Here is a 27,333-nt window from a genome sequence, read left to right as displayed (position 1 = left end):
GTCGAGAGTGGTGCTGGTCCGGTGCATCTCATCTGTAGAGTATGTCATGGCTCCTGTGAAGCTCTCCGCAGTTTGACTTCCGAGAGCAGAGCTACAATGCTTGGCTCCACCAGATCACACCCCCCGCCAATGTCAAATAGATCTCTCAGGTTTTAGCCAATATTTCTTTTTTTTTTTTTTTTTTTTTTGAGAGAAGGTTTCACTCTGTCACCCAGGCTGGAGTGCAGTGATGTGATCTCAGTTTACTGCAGTCTCAACCCCCCAAGCTCAGGTGATCCTCACACTTTAGCTCCCATGAGTAGCTGGGACCACAGGTGCATGCCACCACTCATGGCTACTTTTTGTATTTTTTTATTAAGTAGAATTTCCATTTTATTTTTCTTGAGAGAATAGTCCGTCTTCAGTCTTTAAGGACTCAACTCCTTACGTGGGCTTTGGTGGGGGTCGTGGGGCAGCATCCTCAGGTCTAAATTGGGGTGGGGGTGTTCAGTCCTTGTGGGCTTCACGAGATCGATTCCTGACTACTTTGCTGTGAATTGCACAACTCAGACGGTAATGTAGCTTCACATACAGCTTGGGAAGCACATAGGCATCGAAGACGCTCGCTTCAGAAATGTCTCTGACTGCTGCAGCCTCCACTATGTTTCCAATGACGAATTTCTTAATGGCCTTGTCCTTGGGCACACATTGGGCACAGTTCATGCAGCAAATAGGCTGCATGTGGCCGCGGCCCTTTTTGGCACGACCGTTGTTCCTTCTTTTTTTCGTCATATTGGAGGCATGGACTGGAGGGAGCACTAATTTTTGTATTTTTATTAGGGATGGGGTTTCACCATGTTGCCCAGGCTGTTCTCAACCTCTGGGGCTCAAGCGAGCTTCCCACCTTGGCCTCCCAAAGTGCTGGGGTTACAGGTGTGAGCCACCACACCCAGCCTGTTTCTGCTTTTTAAAGCAACAATAAATACATATTTATTTTATTTTTTGAGACAGGCTCTCACTCTGTCACCCAGGCTGGAGTGCAGTAGTATGATCATGGCTCACTGCAGCCTTTGGCTTCTTAGGCTCAAGCCATCCCCCCACCTCAGCCTCCCAAGTAGTTGGAACCACAGGTTCAAGCCACCACGCCAAGCTAATTTTTAAATTTTTTTTGTAGAGATAGTCTCTCTGTTGCTCAGGCTGGTCTCGAACAGCTGGGTTCAAGGGAACCTCCCACCTTGGCCTCCCAAGGTGCTTGGATTCCAGGCTTGAGCCACTGTGCCTGGCCAACAGTAAATATTTGTGATTTATTTTTTCCCACCCTCGCTTTCCCTGGAGAAGTAAGCTGCACTGTAGCAATATGCGCTATCCGTGGTCCCACCTGGAATTTCGGAGGTGGCTCAGCTGGAAGGCACAGCTGGCCCTCACGGTTATTTTGAGCCTAACTGTAAATGTCTCTGAGCCTCCCTTGTGCATTCTTTGTAGACCCCATTAGGAACGGGCCTCTGGGGAGTCTCACCTGTGGCCTCGCGGAGCACACCTGGGTTGGAGCAGAGGCCGCGGAGGAGTGCCACTGTGCTCTTTAGGGTTAGCTCGCGCCTGTTTTTCTTCTTAGCTTCACCCTCAGCCTCTGTGTTGGCCGTGGGCACTATGGATTGGGACTGACGTTGCAGTTGCTTTTAATTGAGACTAGTACCCTGACCAGGAATACATATCTAAGGACGTGGGACCACACACTGGGTCCTGGTGTGAGGCAGGGCAGGGATCCAAAAACAGGAATTCACCACCCTCACCTTCAGCTCAACAAAGGAAAGCAAAGTCTCTTTGCTTTGCCGATGCCTGCATAGGTATCTGTTAGTTTATTTCTCTTCCTAGAGCTGTTCCTGAGTGCCTGCCTTTCTAACTGATGGCCGTCTACATCTGTTGACCCTCTGCCTTCTTAAGTGTCCATTTTTAGCTAATCAAAACCCTTCATGTCATATTTGGTAGATGCATGACCCTCTTTTCTCTCTGTGTTTTATTCATTAATTCCTTCTTAATAAAATGAATATCTGTAAACTTGATATCTAATAATCTGAATATGTGTCTATCCACGTGCTCCTCCCTGCCTCTCTCCCTCCAGGTAACCTCTGGTTTGAATTTTATGTGCCGGGTGCAGTGGCTCACGCCTGTAATCCCAGCACTTTGGGAGATCGAGGCAGGTGGGTCACAAGGTCAGGAGATCGAGACCATTCTGGCTAACACGGTGAAACCCTGTCTCTACTAAAAATACAAAAAAATTAGCCGGGCGTGGTGGTGAGCGCCTGTAGTCCCAGCTACTCGGGAGGCTGAGGCAGGATAATGGCATGAACCCGGAAGGCGGAGCTTGCAGTGAGCCGAGATTGCGCCACTGCACTCCAGCGTGGGCGACAGAGCGAGACTCCATCTCAAAAAAAAAAAAAAAAAAAAATGAATTTTATGTTTATTATCCCTTTGCTCTTTCTGAAGGTAGTTTGATCACATACATATGACTGCCTAAACAATGTTTTGTTTAGTTTTGATTGTTTTTGCACTTTATAAAACAAACAGGAGCAGCATACTCTGTGCAATCTTTTGAGACTTGCTTTTCCACTTAGCAGAGACTCCTTGATGTTGCCATGTGTGACTGTGGGGAAGCATAGTCCATTGTGAAAACATATGGCAGTGTAGCCATCCTGCTGCTGGTAGGCACTTGAGATGCTTCCAGGTTTTGTTTTTTATTACAAACGATGTTGCTCTGGACACTCTGGGATGGATACTTAGGAGGGGAAGTGTATTCAGAATGCAAAAGTTCAGCTTTCGTAGATCCTGCCAGACTCATTTCAAAAGTGTTGATGCCCATTTGCACTTCCTGCAACAGTTTATGAGTGATCCCATAAATCCACATTCTCTCCCATCATCAGAAGCACTCACATCAGTGCTTCTTACCCTTTCCTCTTGCCCCTGTTCTGTTTGGAGGACACAGTCAGCTCCATCAATATGCCCTATCAGACAGTAGGCAGAAATTGAGATGGGTGTGACAAGCCACTTTTTCTAGCCTGCACTGTGGCTCAGTAGAGCCAGTCAGGTCAGTTTCTGGTTGCAGCCATGACAGCATCTGGTAATGAGCTAGATTAAATCTCCCACATATAAAAATGATAAACTCCAGGCAAAGTATTTTTAAAAATCTATTTGAAGGCACTACAGAGCACCTGAAAAAGTGGACAGAAACTGGAGGCCATCAGCCCTTTAAAGGGACACCACACTGAGAGGTCTCCTGCCTCCTCCCAGCTGCCCTCATGTGAGGTTGGAAGGCAGTGTGGGGCCGGGGGAGGGCCAGAACTTGGTACAATCTGATTGACTTAAGGTGCCAAAAAATAGAAATGTAATAGAAATGTAAGCTGACAAAGGAACAAAAAATTGAGGGGAAAATAGAAAACCAATGTCAAAAGATAGACCTAAACCCAAAACTACCAACAATGACATTAATTTCAGCAATTAAATGGAAGTTAAATATTCTAGTAAAAAGACAGAAACATCAGATTGAACAAAAAAATGAAGACCTGGCTGGGCACGGCGGCCCATGCCTGTAATCTCAGCACTTTGGGAGGCCAAGGTGGGAGGATTGCTTGAGTCCAGGAGTTCAAGACCAGCCTGGGCAACATAGTGAGACCCCAGTCTCTACAAAATAAATAAATAAATAAAAAATTAGCTGGGCATGGTGATGCATGCCTGTAGTCCCAGCTACTCGGGTGGTGAGGTGGGAGGATTGCTTGAGCCCAGAAGGTGGAGGCTGCAGTGAGCCATGATCACACCACTGCACTCCAGCCTGGAAGACAGGGTGAGACGCTGTCTTAAAAAAAAAAAAGATTTTAAAAGCTATTGTAATCAAGACAGTGAGGTACTGGCAAAAAGACAGCCACAGATCAGAACTGAGTCCAGATATAGACCCATACATATGTGGCCAATTGATTTTTGACAGAGATGCCAAGACAATTCAATGGGGAAAGGAACGTTTTCAACAAATGATGCTGGAATAACTGGATGTCCATATGTAGAAAAATGAACCTCAACTGTTACCTTGTAAAGCACACAACAGTTAATTTGAGAGGATCATGGGCTTCAACAGAAATGTTAGAAAGATAAAGCCCCTAGAGAGAGCATAGGAGAATATATCTGTTTGACACTGAGGTGATCTAAGATTTCTCAGAAGCACTAACCATAGGAAAAAATGGATAAATTAGACCTCATCAGAATTTAAAACTTCTAGGCTGGGGGCATAGCTCACGCCTGGAATCCTAGCACGTTGGGAGCCCCAAGGCAGGAGGATCTCTTGAGCCCAGGAGATGGAGACCAGCCTGGGCAACAAAGTAAGACCTCTTTTCTACAAAAAATACAAAGTTTCGCTGAATGTGGTGGCAGACACCTGTTGTCCTAGCTACTCGGGAGGCTGAGGTGGGAGGATCACTTGAGTCTGGGAGATCAAGGCTTCAGTAAGCTATGATCATGCCACTGCACTCCAGCTTGGGCAACAGAGTGAAACCATATCTCAAAAAATAAGAAAGGAATTTAAAATTTCTGTTCTTTGATAGATATCACTAAGAAACTGAAAAAGCAGGCCGGGCATGGTGGCTCATGCCTGTAATCCTAGCACTTTGCGAGGCTGAGGTGGGTGGATCACGAGGTCAAGAGATCGAGACCATCCTGGCCAACATGGTGAAACCCTGTCTCTACTAAAAATAAAAAAATTAGCTGGGCGTAGTGGCATGTGCCTTTAATCCCAGCTACTTGGGAGGCTCAGGCAGGAGAATTGCTTGAACCCGGGAGGTGGAGGTTGCAGGGAGCCAAGATCACACCACTGCACTCCAGCCTGGCAACAGAGCAAGACTCCATCTCAATTAAAAAAAGAAAAGAAAAGAAAAGAAAGAAGAAACTGAGAAAGCAAGCCGTTAGCTAGGAGAAAATATTTGTAATACATGTATACAATAGAGGACATGTGTCGAGAATATATGAAGATCTCTTATAACTGCCTAAGAAACCAGTTTTTTAAATGGACAAAAGACTTAAATATACACTTTCAAAAAAGATACATAAGTTGGCAGTAAGCACATGAAAATTGTTCGGCGTCATCTGCCATCAGGAAAGTGCAGAGTGAAACAGGTAGGAAAGCAAGCGTACATAGGGTTATGTTCCCAGCCACTAGAATGGATGAAATGCTGGGGAGCATGTGGAGCAACTGGAATTCACATACATTGCTGGTGGGCGTAAGATGGTACAACACCAGAAAACCATATGGCCTTACGATGTTAAACAAGCATCTGTCTGTGACCCAGCAATTCCATTCCGATGGCATACCCAGGAGAAACAGAAACACATGTCCACGAAAAGACATATGTATGCATGTTAACTACAGCTTTATTCATGACAGCCCCAAACTGGAAGCAGCCCAAATGCACATCAAGAGGAGAATGCCTAAACAGACTATGGCATATTCATACAATTCAGACTACTTTTGAGCAATAAAAACAGAATGATCTACTCGCACACAATAACATGCTTAATCTTTAAAAAAATATGTTGAGCCCAAGAAGCCAGACACAAAGGAAAACATACTTTATGTTCCCTTTACACAAAATTCAAGAATAAGCAAAACTAATCTCTCTTGTCAAAATCAAAACATTGGTTGCCAGGGTGGGGTGGAGGGAATGATTGTCAAGAATTGGAAGGGGACTTTTTGGCATAATAGAAATGTGTCTTCACTGGGGTGGTGGTCACATGGATTTGCACATTTACCAAAACCTCATATACTTAAAGCCCATGCACTCCATGCTTTATAGATTTTACCTCAATTTTTACAAAAAGCTTCTGTGCCCCTTGAGGGCGTAGATAGCTGTAGCTCTTTGGCCCTTGAAATGCGAGCACAGTTGTTTTACACTTTTGTTGTTATTTTAAAAACCATGCTGAGCCAGGCTCAGTGGCTCATGACTATAACCCCAGCACTTTGGGGGGCCGAGGCAGGTGGATCTCTTAAGGTGAGGAGTTCAAGACCAGCCTGGCCAACATGGTGAAACCCCATCTCTACTAAAAATGCAAAAATTAGCCGGGTGTGGTGGTGCGTACCTGTAATCCCGGCTACTCGGGAGGCTGAGGCAGGAGAATTATTTGGACCCGGGAGGTGGAGGTTGCAGTGAGCTGAGATTGTGCCTCTGCACTGCAGCCTGCGCAACAGAAGGAGACTCCATCTCAATTAAAAAACAAAAAACAAAAGCCGGGCACGGTGGCTCACACCTGTAATCCCCATACTTTGGGAGGCTGAGGCAGCCAGATCATCTGAGGTCAGGAGTTCAAGACCAGCCTGACCAACATGGAGAAACCCTGTCCCTACTAAACATACAAAATTAGTGGTGCTTGGTGGCGCATGCCTGTAATCCCAGCTACTTGGGAGACTGAGGGAGGAGAATCACTTGAACCTGGGAGCCAGAGGTTGCGGTGAGCTGAGATCGCGCCATTGCATTCCAGCCTGGGCAACAAGAGCAAAACTCCGTTTCAAAAAAAAAAAAATGCTGAAATACCTAACATCTCACAACTGCTTTGGCAAGTCTTTCTGAAATAGAAGATTTATTTGTATAATTGGGTTCATGTGAGGTAGAACTCATAAAGACATCAAGAGCATAACTTTATTATTTTTCTTAAGTCCCAGAAGGTGACTTTAAAAAGGTTAATTATTTTGGAAAATATGAGGTTATTGGGAGCTTATTTTTCAAAATATAAATGTTTAAGAAAGTGTTCTGACCATATTAGTACTGGTGGGTCTTTTTTGGGCAGAAGACTCGGAGTTTTGTATTTTCCTGACCCCGTTTCAATCTTAATGTTCATGCTCTTTGGATTTTCCATCCTGTGGCAGCTGCGGTTTGCACTCAAGACCTACTTTCCTTACACTTCTCCATCTCTTGCCATGGTGCTGCTGCAAGACCCTCAAGGTGAGTTAGGGTTGACTTTGCCCACATCAGAATGATTTCCTGGGAAGAGCACTGTCAAATTATGACCTCCCCATCAGGCCCTTATCTATAGCATGAGGGAGACAGAACTGGTTATTTCTAAGATCCCTTTAAGCCCCCAGGATCCCACATTCTGTGGATTTTGATATGAGAGTCTGCTTGGCTTCCCAGTTGTGATCACTTACCAAAAGAAGAAAACAAACAAACAACAACAACAAAAAAACAGTGGCCTCTGGTAGGTTTTGCTAGTCTACCTCCAGATAACACAGGCTCTGCTGGTGCCAACCAGATCCACCAGATGCCAGGAACAGGCTAAGACTTGGCTGAGTCAGAATAAAACAGTACATTCATTTGCTTTTCATTCTTTCTACTCTGTGCAGCCTTGTTGCAGAAGAAAAGATAAAATGATGGATGAAGCTGAGGAAATGCAGGGGAAGTTTCCCCTAACCAAGCTAAGGGAAGGATTTTGAGAGAGTTCAGTAAGGTGCTTCATCCACAGCCTTTCCTGATATCTTTTGCCAGCCTTCCAAAGGCTATCCAGTTGGGGAAGTGATGGTTCCAGCCTTCATTCGACTGGTGTTGATCCAGGAATGTGGCTGTAAGCTCATGCTTAGGAGACATTTCAGAAATAGAGAATAAGGGCATCCTTTCCCTCTGAGGCCTGAAACCTGACGGAAGGCAGTCCTGACATGGGCACAGGCTGCGCCAGCCAGAAAGGGGCCTTATTGGAGCATGGGAGGAGAGGAGACAGAAGGGAATGAGCCAGTCACATTTCCTTTTTATGCCATTTTGGGCCTGCCTTTTTTCTGAGACTTGAGTAAGTAGATCTGTTTGAGAAATGCAAATGATTCAAAGTTTCAGAGCATTTTACAAAAACTAAATTCCTCTTCCTGTTTCGAGAAGATGTAGGTTCTTGCCCAGGGTGCTCCCCTGACACTGTCCTCTCAGATCCTGGAGCTGGGGGTGGGATCTCTGGGTGACAGTTTTATGAAAATCCTTGGGAAAACTTTATGAACAAGACAGAAAAATGAGGAATTCACTCTCCCAGGGTTCACCTTATGCTTAAGTCAGATCAGCAAAGCCTAAAGTCAGCCAACGGGACGCTGAGTGAGCTCCAGAAAATGTACTGGAGTTGTTAGTGTCTCAGTTTGGAAATAGTACACAAACGGCGAGGTGGTGCATGGGCATGGGCCCAACCCTCTACCTTTCCGTTTGTGTAAGTTGTAGATTTATGTCCAAATATAAATAGGTGGCTTTGAGCAGAAGTACAAGAACCTCTTGTGCTGGTTCCTAGAACAGCTGTCTGTATATTACTTTGGGAAACAGTGTTATGGTCACACACTGAAGAAGTGTTTTTTAGTAGTATGATCTTCTATTCATCAGAAATTTATTTCATGCCCATTGTGAAGGCCGGGGGAGGGGTGTAAAAGATGATCGCTTACGAGCCCTGACTGTGTAGACACTACAAGTGGAGGAAATGCGAAATAAACATCTAAATAGCTAGTAAAAAGAAGGAACGAAAAATGCCTTCAAAAGGCTGTGCTCCAAGGGCCGCGGGAGTTCAGAGGAGGGAGGCACTGGCCTTGTGGAGTAGCAGCAGTTCGTCCATCACTCGCCTTATCTTCCTTGTGTGTTCGATTATAGCATCTATCACTATGTGAAAACTTCTGCAGATGCTGCATAGAACTGCAGATATGTGCTGCTTAGCTGTATTTAAAACCACAGGATGATTGTGAAACCAGAGCAGCTCACTCAAGAAAAGACATTTGTTTGCATAATGCTCACTTATTTTCTTTCCTGGCCTTTTTTTCTGCTGTAAACCTGAAATCATATTATGAATTCATCACAGCCCTAGGAAAGCAGTCAGGCAGTCTATTCCTAATTCCTTGTTGGCTGCTTGACTACAGTCTCCATCTATTTTGAAATCAACACATTAGTGATGGAGGAGTGCGTAGGTAGAAAAGAAGAAACCTAGGGCATCCGCAACCCGGCATTTCCCAGTCTCAGCGGGGGCTGCTTATGCGATCTAGCTACTTCCATGTACCTGAATTCAAAATTACTTGAGGCCAAGCGTGGTGATTAATGCCTGTAATTCCAGCACTTTGGAAGGCCAAGGGGGGAGGATCACTTGAGCCCAGGAATTTGAGACAAGTCTGAGAAACATAGTGAAACCTCATCTCTACAAAAAAATTTTAAAAATAGCCGGGCGTGGTGGTGCACCCCTGTAGTCCCAGCTACTGGGGAGGCTGAGGTAGGAGGATCGCTTGAGCCCAGGAGGTTGGGGCTGCAGTGAACCAGGATCGTACCACTGCACTCCAGCCTCTGACAAAGCAAGATCGTGTCTTAAAACCCCACAAAACTAAATAAAAAGATTAGATTCTTTGAGGTTCAGCTCTGTGTGACATGGACAGATCTTACTTCCCCAGGCTTAAGAGATAGGTACTGGCTGGGAAAAGCATGAGAACAGTATTAGGTTCCATGAACCAGAAGTAAAGGGCATCTCCCAAAGAAAGACTCCTCAGGTCGTCCCTGCAGGTGGTTCCTCATGGGCTTGACATTTCCTCAGTTGCCCTCTGACGTGTCTCTCTCCACCTGCAGATATCCCTCGGGGACACTGGCTCCAGACACTGAAGCATATTTCTGAACTGCTCAGAGAAGCAGTTGAAGACCAGACTCATGGGTGAGCAAACACTGACCACTCCTAAATCTACTTCACACACGGTTTCCCTAGATCCTCATCTGCCCTTTGAGCAGGGCTGACAGAGGAAGGCATTACTGGTCTGGGACCATCACCAAACAGGTGAGCACCATGGTGAAGTGAGAAGTGGAGGAAGCGCATGGCTGCACGGATGGCTTGGAGCAGGTCAGGATGAATAGGCATGCGCATGTATGCGTGTGTCAATACCTGTATCGAAACGTTTCTACATAACGTCTGGTTTTAGATTTTGAAATATACAGGCATAACAATAAAAAGAAGAGGCCCTGGAAAAAGCAGCGCCCACCTGCTGGGAACCCCTCCCTGGCCGCGCAGAAGGGAAAGGGCACTTGTTTGGGTCCTGTGGTCTTCTCTCTACCTCTCTAGGGAAGGAGATTTGAAACTCCTGCACAGTAGGGTAGAATGTTAAATGTTTGCGTTTCCTTCTCTCTAATGAATATCTCTAAAATGAGAAAATCTATTCTAACAAATTCTGGTATTTTTTTTTTTGGTTTTTTTTGTTTGTTTGTTTGTTTTGTTTTTTTAATTTTTAGAGTTAAGGTCTTGCTCTGTCTCCCAGGCTGGAGTGCAGTGGAATGATCACATCTCACTGTAGCCTCAAATTCCTGGGCTTAGGTGATCCTCCCACTCAGACTCCTGAGTAGCTGGGACTGCAGGTGTGTACCACCACACCTAGCTAATGTTTAAATTTTTTTGTGGCCGGGCGCGGTGGCTCACACCTGTAATCCTAGCACTTAGGGAGGCTGAGGCAGGCGGATCACAAGGTCAGGAGATCGAGACCATCCTGGCTAACACGGTGAAACACCATCTCTACTAAAAATACAAAAAATTAGCCGAGCGTGGTGGCAGGCGCTTGTAGCCCCAGCTACTCGGGAGGCTGAGGCAGGAGAATGGCGTGAACCCAGGAGGCGGAGCTTGCAGTGAGCCGAGATCATGCCACTGCACTCCAGCCTGGGCGACAGAGTGAGACTCCGTCTCGGAAAAAAAAAAATTTTTTTTTGTAGAGGTTTTGCTGTATTGCCTCAAATTCGTGGGCTCAGGTAATCCTCCTGCCTTGGCCTCCCGTCGTGCTGGGATTACAGGTGTGGACCACTGTGCCCAGCCTGTTAATTTCTAACAGTAGTGTTAGGTACCCTCTTATGTGTGTGATTTTCCTGAAAGCATTCACATTTATGCCTTGCTAAATTCCTTGTATCATAACACTCTTTGGCTTCCTCTTTTAGAGTATAATTTTATTCATTGTCCCTGCTAGCCTACTAAGACTATCTTATTTGTTCCTTTTGCCACTTTACTCCTGGAATTCTCTGTAATCTCACACCGAGTCGACACAGACAATGGGTGACATGCCTGTGTCCAGCTCCGTGATTGATGGCTTGGGTGCCAGCTGCTCACTCCTTCCTCACCATGATTCTTACCGACAGAGACCGGACAAAAAAGGCCTGCAGCCAATGGAGGCTCCGGGTTTGGCCACATGAATAGCCTGCAGTGGCCAGTCGGGCCCACACACACCCTCCCTGGTTGTCCTGGTGTTACACAGAGCTGGACCTTGAAGAATCTTAACTCGGGGACAGGGAGGTAGATGTAGGTGGCATAAATAGCCCACCCTGTGATTGAGAAATGCTGTGCCGTGGGTGCCCTGGGTGTTTTTCTCCTCTCTCTACCCACCCTCTCCACCATCACTCAGAATGTGTGATGTCAAATGCGTGGAGACTGGAATAAAACAGCAACCAGAAAGGGTGCATGTGGTGCTGCAGAGCAGGACTTAGACCTCATGGGGCTCCCACCTCAATCCAGACCTTGGAGCCATGAGACACCTTTCAGGTGGCCACATGGGACTGCTTGTGCATTCAGCTACTAGTGGAAGACAGAGGTAAGGACCAGGCCGGTCTCTGATCGTGATCTAGGCATGCTGCCAACCTGGGAGCCGGGAGCATGAGGGAGCCTCACTGCTCTGTGCGTCGTCTGTCTACCCTGACATGGTGCCTGCAGGGAAGAGGCATGGCAGAGTCCCCTCCTCACTCTGATACAGCCTAACCCAGCCCACAGCCAACGTGGCCGCAAGAGCATCAGCTCTGACCATGTCCTGGGAAAGAGAGACGTGTCTCTGTTGCTCAAATGTAGAACATTTAACCACTTGTTCTCAGGGAGGACTGGGGCAGGAGGACAGCAGTGACCAGGGAGGCGAGAACAGTGCTTAGAGCTTGGGAATTCCATGGGCCAGGCAGAGGAACATGGAGGCAGATCCAACAAAGGGGCCAGGAACACTCCTGTTCCAGCCACTGCCCCAGTCCAGGAGGAGAGTTCTCATCTAATGTGATCTCAGGCCGGTCTGTTCCATCCTCTCCAAGGGAGATGTTCACCTGCTGAGACCGACACTGCACACAATTAGTGGGCCCTTATCTCAGGCAAATTCTACCCTTAAAACAAGTACTGCAACTCCCATTTGCCAGTGTGGCGAGGGGATAGCTTCGTAAACGCTTTAACTTTCTGGCATTGACGCACCCATGATGACAGCAGCTCATTAAAAATTCGTAGTTGCTGAAATATCCACCCGAACTTTGTGTCTTGTCAGAAGGGAAACAGCCCATGTTTCTGCCTGCGTCCTACCCTCCACCTTTTTCTCCGCGTCTCAGAAGGCAGGGAGGTGTGCCGCCGCATCCTGCCACGTTCCTGCTGGTCATGGCCGCAATCTTCCTTCCTCAGTGCCTGTCCTCACTGAACGTACCTGGATTAAAGATTCCGATGTCCAAAGGCCTCAGGCCTCACGGGGGTCCTGAGAGGCACTCTTTCGATGTCCTGTTATGGTGCAGAGTGGCGTTTGGACAGGCTTTCTGAGTCTAAATTGTATTCCTTGTAGGTTGCACTTCGGTGGATAAGTACAATTTAAGCCAACTGTTGGCAAACGTTAAAGTTGCTTTAAAAACCCAAAGGAAGAAGAATTCAGGTTGCCAGCTGCCATGTGTTCTGACTGTGTTCCAGGTCCCGCGGAGGTGCCTTTGAGAGCTGGTTCCTGTTCATTCACTTCGGAAGATGGGCTGAGATGGTGGCAGAGCAGTTACTGATGTCGGCAGCCGAACCCCCCGCGGCCCTGCTGTGGCTCTTGGCCTTCTACTACGGCCCCCGTGATGGAAGGCAGCAGAGAGCACAGACTATGGTGGGTAGCAGGCCCCACCGCATGTGTTTGGGGTGGGCTCTGGGGGGCCGAGAGGAGCCTGCAGAGAGAGGCTCTGTTGTGGGCTTGGCTTCCATGACACTTGAGCTCTGCCCACAGATGGCATATGTCGTGGCAACCTGCAGGCATGGTGACCTCCAGCCTTGTGGTTAGAGGCGTTCTCCTGCCCCCACCGAGGTGGCCAGAGACGAGATGCTGCCAGCCCATTCTCCTGCAAAACAAAGACCCTTCTTCCCCGAGGTCATTTGAGCTGTTATTGCTCAGCTGCCATATCTGCCCCAGGGTCATGTCCTCCAAGGCGTGCCCTGCAGAGGCAGGCTGTTCTGAGGGGTGTGCCGGCAGCAGAGCCTGGCCACAGCCAGGGCCCTGTCTCGCTCCCCAGCAGCCCGGCCGGGGCTTGCTTCCATCTTGACTGTCTCCTTTCTTGGATCAGTCAACAGATCCTCACATTACTGGCTTTGTTTACATCTCTTACTAAAGTAATCACATGATATTAACCACTTTGCTTCTGAAAAAGAAGTTGGTCATTTCCTAAATAACAGAGCAGCTAAGTATGGGACTGGATAACTGTCTGTGGCAAAGACAGTTGTTATTTTATGTGGAATATAATAATTACAGGAAGCAATGCTTTGATTAAAGGCATTGGCACCTCCCTTGCAAGCATGGATTTGCTAGGTTCCTAAAACTTCAACTGCCAGTGCTCTGTGCTGATCTTAGTAGTTAAAGAGGACAAGGCTCATTTTGTATGGAGCACTGCTCCTCTTGGCTTTGACATTTTCTGTTGTTTGAAAACACACGGACTAATAAAGATGTCTGCGTATTTTGTTTAAAGGCTTGCGTGGCATAGGAAAGAAAAATAGTTTTAGATTTTAAAAAGTTGAAATTTGGTGATAATTTATTTTGGATCAGAAATAAAGCTTTGTGAAAAAATTGTCATAACCCACATATGTATTTGAGGATTGCTGTCTGATTAAAAAGAAAGCTTTTTATTTCTTCCCCTTTAAAAGATCACGTTAAACTAATTAAGGAAAATCCTGGTTGATGTTTTTAACAGTAATAAGATGTACGGGGCACACATGGTTTTTAAAGCCCTTTTATATTCTGTCTTATTTGATTCTGTATAAGCTAAGTTGGTAGATACGTGTTCAATTCCATCACAGTCAAAAGGTTACTGACAGAGAGTCACTTTTGAAGTATAAAGAAATAAATTAAATAACACTTAATTTCTAGAAAGTTCTACATTGGCACATCTTCTCCTAGCTAACTTGGTCCTTTTTTAAGAAAAGATAAAACCCTTGCGTAGTTCTCCCTCAGGGGATGCCTAGGATTTTGGATGAGAACGTATTGGCTCAATGTGAGTGGGGCAGTGGCAGGCATCCGTTTCCCTTCCCCCCATTCTGTCACAGGTGCCCATCTGCCTGGCAGTTCAATCCAGTGCTCATGTTGGTGACTCCAGAGCCCCTTTCTCGCTGGTGCCTGCCTGAGGCATTGGTGTATGTGGCGTCCTGGGAAGGGGATTTTAGTTTAATGAATGATACGTACCTCTTGTTTTCCTGGGTTTTGTGAGCTTTAATCCCTTGATGGTCTGTTGGGGGGCTTGAGAGACAAACTGTGAACTTTGTTAGAAAGCATGATTCTTATGCGATTGAATTGAAATTAGCAGTATCTGTGCATTTGTGCATTTATTTAAAAAGGCACAGTTAAATCAGCTGGTGGCGTATCCCCGCATCGTGTGCTGGGCCTGACGTCACAGCCTCTGTGACCATCCTTGAGGTGAAGAACATGGGTGCAAAGAGCAAGCATGTCCCTGCCCAGGATGTGTCCAGCCTGTGAGAAGGCCTGTCCCACTCATGGGCAAGCCACCCTTTCCACCAGCAGCCAGAGTTCATCTCCTTTTGCCAACTGAATCAGATCACAACAAAATAAACAAAAAAAAGTCCGTTTAGATACCCTTAAGAATCAGTAAGGTACAATGATGCCTAGAGAAAAAAAGGAAAAAAAAATCAGGCAAGGGTTCATACCCTTTAACCCTGTGGTTCCACTTCTAGGAATTACCCTAGGGAATAGAGATCCATGCAAAGGCTTATGTATAAGAATATTCAGCACAGCATTGTTCATAAATACAACAATGGGAAATGGCCTAAACTTTCAATAGTAAGGCTACTGGCCAAATAAATTGTGGTATATCCTAACCATGGAATAGCATTCTGTTACATACCATGAAAAATCATGCTCTTGGACGGGTATGGTGGTTCATGCCTGTAATCCCAGCACTTTGGAAGGCCGAGGCGGCTGGATCACTTGAATCCATGAGTTTGAGACCAGCCTGGGCAACACAGACCCCTGTCTCTACAAAAAAATAAAGAAATTAGCCAGGTGTGGTAATGTGTGCCTATAGTCCCAGCTACTCAGGAGGCTGAGATGGAAGGATCGCTTGAGCCCAGGAGGCAGAGGTTGCAGTGAGTAGAGATTGCGCCACTGCATTCCAGCCTGGGTGACAGAGCAAGGCTCTGTCTCCAAAAAAAAAAAAAAAAAAGGTCTTGAAGAGCATGTTCTATAGATACAGTGAACTGAACTGCTTATAGTACATTATGGAGAGAAAAATGAAAGATAGATACAAGGCATTATGTGTAGTGAGTGGTATGGTCTCAGTGTGTAGAAAAAAAAGACAAGAAATATATAAACAGAATTATTAACAGTGAGTCTTTTTGGATGGTAGAGTTTTACATCATTTTAATGGTTTTTCTTTTTTCAAATTTTCCATAGTAAGCATATATAAGTTTTTATAATGCAGGATAAAAAATACTTTAAAAAGAAAAGAAAGCTTTTATCTTTCTCCTGAAAAACTTAGGATGTGTTTAAAGTTATTGGTGTTCAAGTGGAAGCCCATGAGCACAGACGGCCTCTGAAGGGAAAGACAGTCTGGGACAGACAGAAAGGAAGACAGACCCCATCTTAGGGATTATTGGACAAGGGCAGAAAGTCGGTTGTGGGTCAAGAGAAAAAACAGATATAAAGGCTTATCTGTTTTTTGCAAAAAACCCTGACATTTTTGCAGACCCAGTTAGATGGCAGAATGGCCTTGGGCTCCCGTAGACACCATCAGACCTGGCAGGCTGGGCCGGCTGAGGGGCAAGGTGGGGAGAGCGAGGCCTGCCCTGCTGGAGCGCTGCCGCTCCCCGTGGAAGAGCCCGATGGTGCAGTTTCTCACGGTCTTGTATTGTGGTCAGAGGAGCTCACACAACACGCCCAGTGTACTGGAGTTTATGACAGACTTCATTGAATGAGGCCTTGACTTCCAGGGAAAAAAAACGCCTCACACAAAATCCATAAAATCGGTCATGGGAATTCTCAGAATAGGCCTAAGTATTCTTTCAGAAGTGATGGAACATAGCTGTTCATGAGTTCCATGTGGCATTTGGAGCTATGGCCTTTTAGTTTTTGCTTTGTTTTCCAAGTCATGACTGGGTGTACCATTCTTGTAGCAAGCAGAAACATCTCAGCATGGGATAAGTATTTTTTATGCAAAAACAACCTGCAGACTTATAATTACCATTATTATGTGGGTTCCACAGACTTGTGACCTCTGTTTGAACATTAAACACATATAAACAGATTGTTCCAGCATGTAAAACAAATGTGTTCTTGTGTGTGCGTGCATGTGTGTATGACCGTGCTTGTGTACACATGCGTGCATGTGTGTGTGTTCCCCCCCACCCCCCGCCCTGACCCCCAGTATAGCAAGAAGCAAAGGCAAGCCTGCATTCGTATGGGAACACTGGCTCAGCGGAGGTCTGGCTGCGTGGGGCTTTAATTGATTTGTGGCTGTGATAGGCGAGTCTTCAAGGAGCCTTTTGTTCTTTTTCCCCACAATATAAAAATCTGACTACATTCTGTTGAGAACTTTTCTCTGTTTCCTTTTATACAAAAAAAGGTCAATTCCTGGCATGGTGCCCTGATTGCTTGGTGAGCAAGACGAAAGAAAGTCAAGAAATTTCCATTCCGCCCATTTGGGTTTATGTGGAATCGAGTGTAAACTCGGCCGCTGCCTAGCTCCCTCTCTCAGGGGCCAGTCCTTACCCTTTTCTGGGGGTTGCTTCAAAGCAAATAAATAAATCCTAGAAGTATGTCTGTCCTGCCTCTTCCTAACCTCTCCCCTGTGAAATGCTATTTCCCAGGTCCAAGTGAAGGCCGTGCTGGGCCACCTCCTGGCGATGTCCAGAAGCAGCAGCCTCTCAGCCCAGGATCTGCAGACAGTAGCAGGACAGGACACAGACACAGACCCCAGAGCTCCTGCACAACAGCTGATCAGGCACCTTCTCCTCAACTTCCTGCTCTGGGCTCCTGGAGGCCACACGATCGCCTGGGATGTCATCACCCTGGTAAGTCTCCCTGTGGTCCAGCATCCTAGTACTCATTTCTGCTGCAGGTGAGAGGGTTAGAGGTGGGTTACCTGTCCGAGGGTCTGGCCTCTGCACAGTGTGTGTACCAGGATGCTGCCCAGCACAGATAAATGGTCAAGGAGTTTGACAGCTGGGATGGACCCCAGAGCCTGCCCTCTCCAGCACCTTTATGTCATAGAAGAGAAAACAGAGGCTCAGAGACAGGAGATGCCATCTCCTGGGCCCGTGGCCCACAGCTTGCTGCCAGAGCCTGCAGTAGAAGCCAGGTCTCCTGTCCCCCTACGTACATTTCTTTCCATCGCAGCGTGCTGCTCTCCTCCTCCTCACGGAAAGAAATAAGGCCACAATGAGAATGTGCTCGCAAAGCAACCACAATGCTATTCACTGCAACAGTGCAAAGAATTGTGTTAATCTTTAAAAAATTGGTTTATTACAAAGAAATCCTTCCGGAAGCCCACTTGACTTGAGGGGTAAAAAACGGTCCAAGTCAAAAGTGAGCACTCTTTGTGACATTAGATTTGGCAATGATTTCTTGGATATGATACCAAAGGCACAGCGATGAAAGAAAACAATAGATAAATTGGACTTTATGAAAATTAAAAGCTTTTGTGCATCAAATGATACTGTCAAGAAAGTGAAAACATAATTCACAGAATGGGAGAAAAATATTTGGAAATAATATATGTGATTAGAGTTTAGTGTTCAGAATACATAAAGAATTCTTATAACTCAACAACAAAAAGATAAACAACCCAGTTCAAAAATGGGTGAAGGACTTGAACAGACATTTCTCCAAAGAAGATGTACAAATGGCCAGTAGGCATGTGGGGAGATGCTCCCAGAAAGGGCATGAGTGGTCAGGGAAAGGCAAAGTGCAGCAAGATGCACCGCACAGCCATCAGGATGGCTGTCAGCAAGGAGAGAAAAGAAACGCCCTGACCATGCGCGGGAACCAGAACACTCATATGCTTCCCGGTCGGGACGTTAACGTCGTGCAGCTACTGTGGAGAAGAATGGGGTGGTTCCTCAAACAGCCAAACTGGGAATTACCATGTGGCAGGCGGTTCTCCTAGGTCTATACCCCAGAGAGCCGAAAGCAGGGGCTGGAGGGCCATCTGGCCCAGTGCTCAGGGCAGCACTATTCTCAGCAGCCAGCAGGCAGAGATGGCCCAAACGCCTGTAGAGGGACAAGCAATGCACTGTGTGATCTGTACCCATGAAAGAGTACTGTTCAGCCTGAAGATGGAAGGAGGTTCTGACAGTGCTGCAACATGAATGAACCTGGAAGACACTGTGCTATTGAAATAAGCCAGAAACAAGGATGTTGCATGAGTCACTTAGGTGAGGCACCTGGAAGAGTCAAGCCCAGGGAGAGGAAGTACCAGAGTTTCCCAGGGTGGAGGGTGGGGAGTCAGTGTGGGGATGATGGAAAGGGGCAGGAGACGGCCGGTGCTGATGGCTGTGCAACACTGTAAACATACCACCGAATTACAAAAATGGGTAAAACAGCACATTTTATGTATATTTTACCACAATTTAAAAAAATACTCATCTCATCTCAGAAAAAGCACCAGCATGCTGGCTCTGGGAGTTTTTAAATTTTATTTGTACTTTTGTTGACATATACATACAGAAAATACACAGCTTGATGAATTTCACAAACCAACAACACCTGTGCAGCCAGCAACCAACTCAAGAGAGGAATATTCCCAGTCCCCAGAGGCCCCTCCTGCTCCCGTCCAGGCCGGGCCTGACTGAAACGTGAATGTCCATGTGCAGACATTCACATGTCATTCATAAGTCCCCGTAACAAATGACCCACCTGCCAAGAACCAGGGCCAGGAGGTTGTCTCCATCCTGGTAGGACAGTCCTGTGGAGCGGGCCCAGGCTGTGCCTCCCAGGTGCTGGTGTCTCAGCTAAGACGGATCCCAGTCCTGAGCGCAGCCCAGGCCTGAAGACGACTGGCTGCCACATGCCAGGTGCCATCTCTTTGGGCCTGGCCCCAGCACAGTGAGAATGCTTTCGAGAATCTATTGTGTACTCTTATAAAATGCACACCTGCAACAATGCGGCCCAACCTGGAGGGCTTTATGCTGAGCAAAATAAGCCAGACGCAAGAGACAAATGCATGCTCTCACCTATGGGTGGGATCTAAAAAGTAGAACTCGCAGAAACAGTGGGAAGGTGCTTATGGGGGGCTGGGGGAGTGGCAGTGGGGAGATGGTCAGCCCTGCCCTGTGACAAGGACAATTCCAGCTCAGGCACTTCCTCCGCAACCCTGTGGCCCGTGTGAGTGGAGAAGCTGCCCAGGGCCTGAGCTTGGCTTGCTTAGCAGCGGGGGTCAGCATGGGAGTTTGGTGGCTCCAGCCCTGCCCACAGGGTATGAGAGAAAATCACCCAGAGCAAGCACCCTAGAGACACCCAGGTCTCTGTTTCGGTTATCCTGATACCACGTTTCCGTCTACTCGGAGGAAACTTTCGGTCCACATTCAAAGCAGATTGCCCTCAAGACTGGGCCCAGAGACACTGCTGGGAGTAAGAGGCCAGATGCTGCAAGGCTCAGCCTGTGTCCTGTGCTGGGCAGCCCATCCTGACACGTGGTTCAGCCCCTTCTGCTGATCCACATGGGAACCCGCAGGAGCGCGGAGGGCCCCAGTGCTTTGTCATCACATCCCCCAAGTCAGTTCCGCCACAGAGAAGACACACACAGCAGAAGCTCATTACCGGAGCAGACGCCAGTGTGGCGCTCATGCACTGACTCCGTCAGGGGTGGATGCTGGCCATCTGGGCACCCATCGTGGTGAAAGCACCTCCTGGGTGCTGTCCTTTCGGATGTTTTGAAACCATCTTTATTGACACATCAGTCTTCCTAATGAGAAGCCTTCGCTGCGGTGGCCGCATGGCATTGAGGGCCTCCGGGGAAGGATCCCTCCCACCACCCCTGCCTCTCCTGGCCTTTGTCAGTTCCTCTGCCAACAGCACCTTGGAAAGGGCCGGGTCTGCTTGGCCCACGAGCAGGTGGTGGCCAGGTGGTTGCTTTGGTGGGACGGCCTTTCCCTCTTGCAGCTTGGGTCTCTCCACCCTCAGGACCAAGCACAGCCACCTCCCGGCTGGTCCCAGGCTCTGCCCTCTGTCTTGGCATCCAGATTTGGAGAGCGGTGCCAGCTCAAGGCAAAGGCCTCTGTCTCTCTTCAGAGCCCTTGCACCCTGTTGGAGATGGCTTGAGCGAGTGGCTCCATCTGACTTAAGGACGCACTGGTCCTGCAGCCCCATCTGCCCACAGCCTGCCTCCTGTGTGGCCTCTGCTGTGAGCTCTGCACAGTGGGCTCTTCTCCAGGCACCTGGAGGTCCACTCCCTGGCTGTCCTGGAATCCTCTTCTCTGACCTTGGCCCTCCGATTTTCCCCAGAACTCCATCCACGAGGCCCTGCCCAACATCCCTACGGTTCTCTTGCCTCTCTGGCTCCTAGCCTCTCGCCAGGCACTCCTCTGCCTTGCCCCAGCCATCCACTTGCTCCCTCACTTGTGCCTGCAGGAGGCCGGCACAGAGCACGGGACTGCGTGGAGTCCACCCCTGGGGCTCCACCTCCTGTCCTGGCCTGGATTCACACTTCTCTCTCTCCTGCCTCCTGCTGCTGGGCCACAGCAACAACAGCAAAAGTTAGCAAGATTCCGAGATGCAGAATTCAATTCTGTAGTCGTTGAACTCAAAATGAATTGAACCCACTCTTGGCGCACCAGCGAAGGCCAGCAGGGAGGCAGGTTTTCCAGGTGGCTGCAGGGCTGCGAATTTTTGCATGTGACTAGAGAACTGGGAAGGGGCCCACCCGGGAGTGTTGATGTGTAAGGAAGATGCAAGGTTGGATTTGTAATGACAACTCAGCCATTCTTCAGACATGGCCAAGCCCATCAGCATGGGCATGGTCAGCCCCTGAGGAGGGGACGGTCCTCCCGCTCAGGGTCTGGGTGGTATATTAACTCTGAAAGGGGTCCACAGCAGGCTCACATTGTTTCCTTGATGAAGGACAGGCTGCATCTGCCAAAGGCCATCAGCATTATGTGCTTGTCATTTCTGAGTAAAAACCAAGTGATAGCAATACAGATGCCCAGGGACACACTGGCACGCGCCGGGGCTACATCCGGAGCCCCCGTGCTGGCTGCACTGACCCTGGCGGGCTCATTGCAGGCCGGCTGCAGGCCCTGTGTGCTGCCAGCGGGGGCCAAGGAGAGCGAACGTTATGGTCCGCCCCACGTCGTTTACTCTTAGCTCTGCGTCCCCACGCTGCCATTCACACAGTGCGCATGCGACAAGAGGCTCCCTTTAGTGGTGGTCAGGAGGTGGAAGGCCCAGTTCTGAAGGGTGTCCTGGGCTGTCGGACCGGACCTGAGGCAGTAAAACCAGAATAGTCCCGGGAAAACCAAGGCAGTTGTTCACCCTCCCAGAACGGCCCAACTCTTCCAGGGGAAGCTGACCTTGGGCTGCTCTGGCTAATTAAACATTTGCAGGTTCTGTATAAACTGACACACACTAAGTGAATATATCGGTTACTCTTTCAAAAACTTACTTAAGCCTTCTTAATACTGCTTGTGTTTAAAAAACCATCAATTCCCCACACAGCTAAATTGTAAGATTCTCACCCTTTCCTTTTTTCTTAACCGAAGTTTTTAGGAAAATACTTACTTACAGGCACCAACAAGTACGAATGCCTTTAGGCTGTGTCTCCTGCTCTCCCTCAAGAATCAGGTGTTAAAACCTTAGAGGCCTATTAAAAAGCAAGTAGGTCCGGTTGCTAGCCCAGGGATGCCAGGGGCTGTTTCTGTGAAAACAGGTGGTATTTTCCAATTCTCATATTCGTGTGAGCCTTTTTCAGAAAGTCAAGCCACAGCATGCTTATTTGCCTTTGTTCCCCACAGCCGATCATCCCACAACTTGTGACTGGCATTCCGAGAAGCACTTCTGATTGCAAGCAGCACTTGTTTGTGGCCTTTATGAGTCTAAGGCTGTTGGCAGCTGAGCTCAATGCGAGGAGGCTTGTTAGGAAATGGCACCGCTCACTGTGTAGCCAGCCTTGGAGACAGACTTGCTGTGCTAATCACCTTGCAAATAAGAGCCCCTAGTGCTTTACTTTGGAACTGATGGAAATACGGGATAGGGCTTCTTTCAGGGGCTGGGTGGTTATGGTCTGGACAAAGGACAAATCTGTCTGGAAAGTGTTTTAATTTGCCTTCTCTTCTGTCCTGATTGCAGATGGCTCACACTGCTGAGATAACTCACGAGATCATTGGCTTTCTTGACCAGACCTTGTACAGATGGAATCGTCTTGGCATTGAAAGCCCTAGATCAGAAAAACTGGCCCGAGAGCTCCTTAAAGAGCTGCGAACTCAAGTCTAGAAGGCACGCAGGCCGTGTGGGTGCCCAGCGAGAGGGATCAGGCTCACCAGGGCCACAGGACAGGTGATGACCTGTGGCCACGCATTTGTGGAGTAAGTGCCTTCTTTGGGCTGTGAGAATGAGCTGTACACATCTTGGGATGATCTTCTAGTATCTTATTTTACAAAATGCAGAGCCGGGTCCCTCAGCCCAGACTCAGTCAGACATGTTTACTAATGACTCAAGTGAGCCTTTGGCGCTCCTGGTGCCCGCCCGGCCAGACCATCAGCTTGAGAATTACTATAGCAAAGGCTTGGGTGGGAGAACAGGTTTCTAGTTTTTACCCAAGATGCACATCTATTATTTAAAAATTCAAAGTCTTAGAACCAAGAATTTGGTCATGAACCATTAAAGAATTTAGAGAGAACTTAGCTCTTTTTAGACTCTTTTTAGGAGTCAGGGATCTGGGATAAAGCCACACTGTCTTGCTGTATGGAGAAATTCTTCAAGGGGAGTCAGGGTCCCTCAGGCTTCCCTTGTGTCTCCCTGGACCTGCCCGACAGGCCACAGGAACAGACAGCACACCCAAGTCCGGGCCTCCTGCACACTCTTTCCACTCTGTATTTGCTAAATGCTGACTGCTACCAAAAGGCCCCTGGGACATCAGAGGAGCCGGCAGGTGAAGGTAGAGGATGTGTTCCAGAAACATTAGAAGGCAGGATTAATTCAGTTCTCTTGTTAAACGGAAATGGGAATTGGAAATTCCTGATAAAGAATTGGCCTGGCTGGGCGCAGTGGCTCACACCTGTGATCCCAGCACTTTGGGAGGCCAAGGCAGGGGGATCACTTCAGCCCAGGAGTTCCAGACTGGCCTGGCTAACATGGCAATACCCTATCTCTACTAAAAATACAAAAATTATCAGGGTGCAATGGCGTGCACCTGTAATCCCAGCTATTCAGGAGGCTGAGGCATGAGGATCGCTTGAATCCGGGAGGTGGGAGTTGTAGTGAGCCGAGATCATGACATTGCACTCCAGCCTGAGCAACAGAGCGAGACCCTCTCTTAAAAAAAAGGCATTGTTAGTGTAATCTCAAGGTTAACATTTATTTCATGTCAGTAGAAGATGCTTTTTCCTTTCAGGGACATTCTGGAATTGTATTGGTTGTACATTCTTTTGTGTCTATTCTGTTTGTCAAGTGAGTCAAGACTTGCTTTTGTCCATTTTGATTTATGTGTATTAGTCTGAGTCTTGGCTCCGTTTTGAGGTATGAGCAAAGTTTTTGCTGGATTAGAGGTTAACCTTTAGGGAAATTCCTTTTTTCGGTACGTGGCAATGCTAATAGATCCACCTGAAGATCTGGAAAATTCCAGGAACTTTTCACCTGAGCCTGCCTTCTCAGAAATGCTGCAGTCAGAAGGGTGTGCTGGTAAAATATTTTTGTGGCAGCCAAAATATCATTGCTTTCATATAACACGCTTCGTGCCATCATGATCCTTGCCTTCATATAACAAAACAAACATGCTTCGTCAGAAGTGTTGGGGTTGAAAAAGGAGCTGCATGCTTCACTGGAGTTCAGGGCCTCTCTCCTGTTCTGACTTTGAGCCAGAACTTGTGGCTGGGCCATGGAAGCTGTGACTCCTCTGTGGACATGGTGGCAGCAGGGAACCGCTAGAGAGAGGGGCCACTGGGACCAGGCCTCCACCCTGTCCTGTGGTCCTGTGTACAGGGTTGGCCTCTCCCTCCTCCCCTGCCAGGCCTCTGCCCATGCCCCTTCCTTCCTTCTCCACCTGGGACTGGTGAAGCTAGGCGTCTGGAAGACTTCTTCCTAGCCTGGAAGCCCTGACCTCGGCCTGTCTGCAGAATCTCCCAGTTCCTTCACAGCTGCCGAGTCCTCTCGCAGGCACGGTGGAGGCGGCCTTGCCAGTGGTGCTTTCCGGGCAGCCAGGGGTTCCTGGGTGGGAGGACTGTCCCTCTGGGGACGTGGCACTGAAGTGCCTGCTGGCTTCATGTGGCCCTTTGCCCTTTCCCGGCCTGAGAGATGCTCAAAGGTGGGGAGCCAGGGGAGCCACCCCTCGGCCATTCCCTCCACCTCCAGGACAGGTGGTGGCCAGGCAGGTGCTCTTAAGCCCACCTCCTCCTCCTGTTGCCTTCGATTTCGGCAAAGTCTAGGCAGGTGCCACCGGGAAGGAACGGCGTCCGAGATGCTGGGCGGGGACGCGGCGTAGCCGAGGAGGCCTTGACGGCGCTGGCGGGGCCGGGGCACAGGGGCAGCCGCAGGGAGGCAGGGATGCCAAGGCCTGAAGCCACCCTGGAAGGAACTGGACCGAGGTCTTCAGAGGTGCGACAGGGCCCGGAATCTGACCTTACCCTAGCAGGACTTTTTCTAGACTCTCCCTGATAGTTTTTGATAAAGCATGCTGGTAAAACCACTACCCTCAGAGAGAGCCAAAAATACAGAAGAGGCGGAGAGCGCCCCTCCAACCAGACTGTTATTCACCTGGACTCTGTGACATCTGTGGAATTTTTTAGCTCTTTAAAATCTGTAATTTGTTGTCTATTTTTTCATTCTAAATAAAACTTCAATTTGCACCTAATGTTGTATCCATTAAATATTACAATCCTTCTCTCAAGAAAAAGCTCCCCCGATGGCCCCAAACAAACAGTGGAAGCTTCGGGCCTTACAAAACCTAGATGTGCCCTGGAAAAGCCCGAGGATGGCTTAGCCTCTGGGCCTGGGAACCTTGCTACCAAATACCTAAAAACTAAGGGTCCTGTCACCAAGGAGGAAGCGGGAGGACAAAGGTAGGCATCTGGCAGGGCCTGCTAAAATCAGGTTACATGCGTTTCATATCTGTTTTTTCTCTAAGCCAGGCTTGACCATAAGCCTCACTTGAATTGTTCTGTCTCTTCCCTGATCCCCGAAGCTGAAGGCTTCGTCCCACCAGCATAGCCCACCCACTCTTGCTTGCTCTGTTGTTTGTTTCACAGGCTGCTGTCCCCTCGCCCTCCAGCCCCACAGGCCCCTCTGGGAGGTATGAGTGATGCGGCCAAGGCGAGCAGTGCCGTGGCCACCCCCAGGACCCCCGCTCCAGTGGGGTTTCCAGGGCTCCCCATGCTTCCGGATATGGGAGACTAGGGCCCCTCCCGGGGTCAGGAGGGCATCTGAGGGAGCAGACAGGAAATGCTAAGACACTCCTGAGGAGCCGCTTGCTGGAGCAGCCATGGTTGGCAGGGTTTTGTGGTTTGTTCTTCACCCTGTCCTGCCTGGTGTCTTAAGTGTTGGGACAAGGTGCTAGGACAGAAATGGGAGCTAGTCCAGGGGATGGGAGGAAGCCGAGTTTTCTGTTGAAGTGGAGAAGTTACGAACAGGGCCTTGACAGGGAAGGTGGAGAAGAAGGGACCTTGGTGAGCCTGGCAGAGTGAATCCACCCGAAACGCAGGAAAGTGAAAACCGAGCCTGGCCTTACGCTGCCCAGAGGACAGCGGATGCGCTGGAGGATTTGCACAGTGGGAGCAAATGTGAGGAATGTTCTCCTTATTCAACAAGGAATCCAAAATTGTTTTGCTTTCCAAGGAAGAAGAGAAACAGAGTTCCCCGTGCTTCTCCCCTCGCCTTTTTCTTCCTCTGTTTCCAGCCCAGGACCACCTCCCCCAGCCCAGGGGCTCAGGTGCTAAAGTTCTGCCCTCTGCCAAACGTTGGGAAATCCATAGATTTTGTCCAAAAATCCGAAGTCATTAATCATTGCTAAGCCATTTTACAACCAAAGAACGAAAATTAAGGTACAGTAAGTATATAACATGTCTTCAAGCCTCCTCCTAAAATCCAGTTCCACAATTTGTTTATACCATGGGTCCAAATCACACCCCTCAAGCCCGAACTGGTAACAAAGAGAGCTCATAGCAAAGGCCTTCCCTCCCGCTCCTGTCATGGTATCTTACTGCACTTGCTGTTCTGGGCGGGGAATTTGTACACCCAGGACTTTTGGTTGCAAGCAACAGAAATGTGCACTGATTGCTGAAAGTAAAGGGGAACTGATGAAAAAGGTATTGGGCCGACAAGGCCTGGTGTGAGCCAGCCAGTAGCAGTCCCAGCCTTGCTTCAGATGCTCTGGCAAGGCCAGTCCTGCTGCCCAGCCCTTCCGGACCCCACTCCAGCCAGGAGAAAGGCCCTTGTGCCCACTCCTTTCCGTGCTCCCGCCCAGGTGCATCAGATGGAGGAGCCTGGGTCAAAGGCCTGCCAGGGATGCTGGGAAAGCACACATCTGGCTTCAGCTTCTGTAACGTTATTGGGTACCTTGGATACCACCAAAGGCATCACCCAACTACAGGAAGGGGCCAGACACTGAGCAGATGGAGACAATAAAAATGTCTCCAGTTCATTACAGCATCTATACTTTAGCCTATGCCAGAGCATTTTAGAAGGTTGCATCCCATGAAACAGCCCAGCAGCCAGCACCAGAAGAACAGGCAGAGGCGAGCATTTTCAGAAAGACATTTTGTAGGCACCCAAATCTGGGTTTCTTAAATGCAGCACCATGAGCACTTTGGACCAGATGCCTCCCTGTTGTGGGGGTGTCCTGTGCACTGCAGGGTGTTGGCAGCATCCTGGCCTCCACCACCAGGTGCCGGTGCACCCCTTCTACCAGTGGTGACAAAACTCTCCAGACGTTGCCCAATCCCCTTCCAACCAAGGGCACT

General features: G+C 48.4%; 3 protein-coding genes across 4 annotated transcripts in view; 1 reads left to right on the top strand and 2 right to left on the bottom strand.

Annotated features, from left to right (window-relative positions):
- The window catches only part of FANCC (FA complementation group C), a 234,682-nt gene that overhangs the window by 201,911 nt on the left and 5,438 nt on the right, over positions 1-27,333 (top strand). The window contains exons 11-15 of one of the 2 annotated variants that reach the window (XR_004249867.2): positions 6,878-6,953; positions 9,570-9,651; positions 12,667-12,841; positions 17,038-17,241; positions 22,511-22,746. Coding sequence is in view for 1 of the 2 variants with exons in the window: in XM_032164588.2 (XP_032020479.1) it covers positions 6,878-6,953; positions 9,570-9,651; positions 12,667-12,841; positions 17,038-17,241; positions 22,511-22,654 (681 nt within the window). In the remaining variant the exon portion in view is untranslated. Of the gene's footprint in view, positions 1-6,877; positions 6,954-9,569; positions 9,652-12,666; positions 12,842-17,037; positions 17,242-22,510; positions 25,256-27,333 lie in introns of those variants that run through there. The other variant, XM_032164588.2, reaches the window with a different exon arrangement.
- LOC116475278 (small ribosomal subunit protein eS26-like) lies at positions 14-1,050 on the bottom strand. The gene has a single exon (XM_032164590.2). The coding sequence runs from the start codon at positions 769-771 to the stop codon at positions 487-489; it is 285 nt and encodes a 94-aa protein (XP_032020481.1). The 5' UTR covers positions 772-1,050; the 3' UTR covers positions 14-486.
- Positions 14,769-27,333, bottom strand: part of AOPEP (aminopeptidase O (putative)) — a 400,140-nt gene continuing 387,575 nt past the window's right edge. Inside the window, exon 17 of the mRNA XM_058445640.1 lies at positions 14,769-15,208. Within this exon, the coding sequence (XP_058301623.1) occupies positions 15,113-15,208 (96 nt within the window). The 3' untranslated portion in view covers positions 14,769-15,112. The remainder of the gene's footprint in view (positions 15,209-27,333) is intronic.

This window comes from Hylobates moloch, unplaced genomic scaffold (genome assembly GCF_009828535.3).
Source record: "Hylobates moloch isolate HMO894 unplaced genomic scaffold, HMol_V3 SCAFFOLD_10, whole genome shotgun sequence".
Lineage (NCBI taxonomy): Eukaryota > Metazoa > Chordata > Mammalia > Primates > Hylobatidae > Hylobates > Hylobates moloch.
The sequence above is the reverse complement of the archived record's forward strand: the minus strand, read 5'-3'. Positions and strand labels throughout refer to the sequence as shown.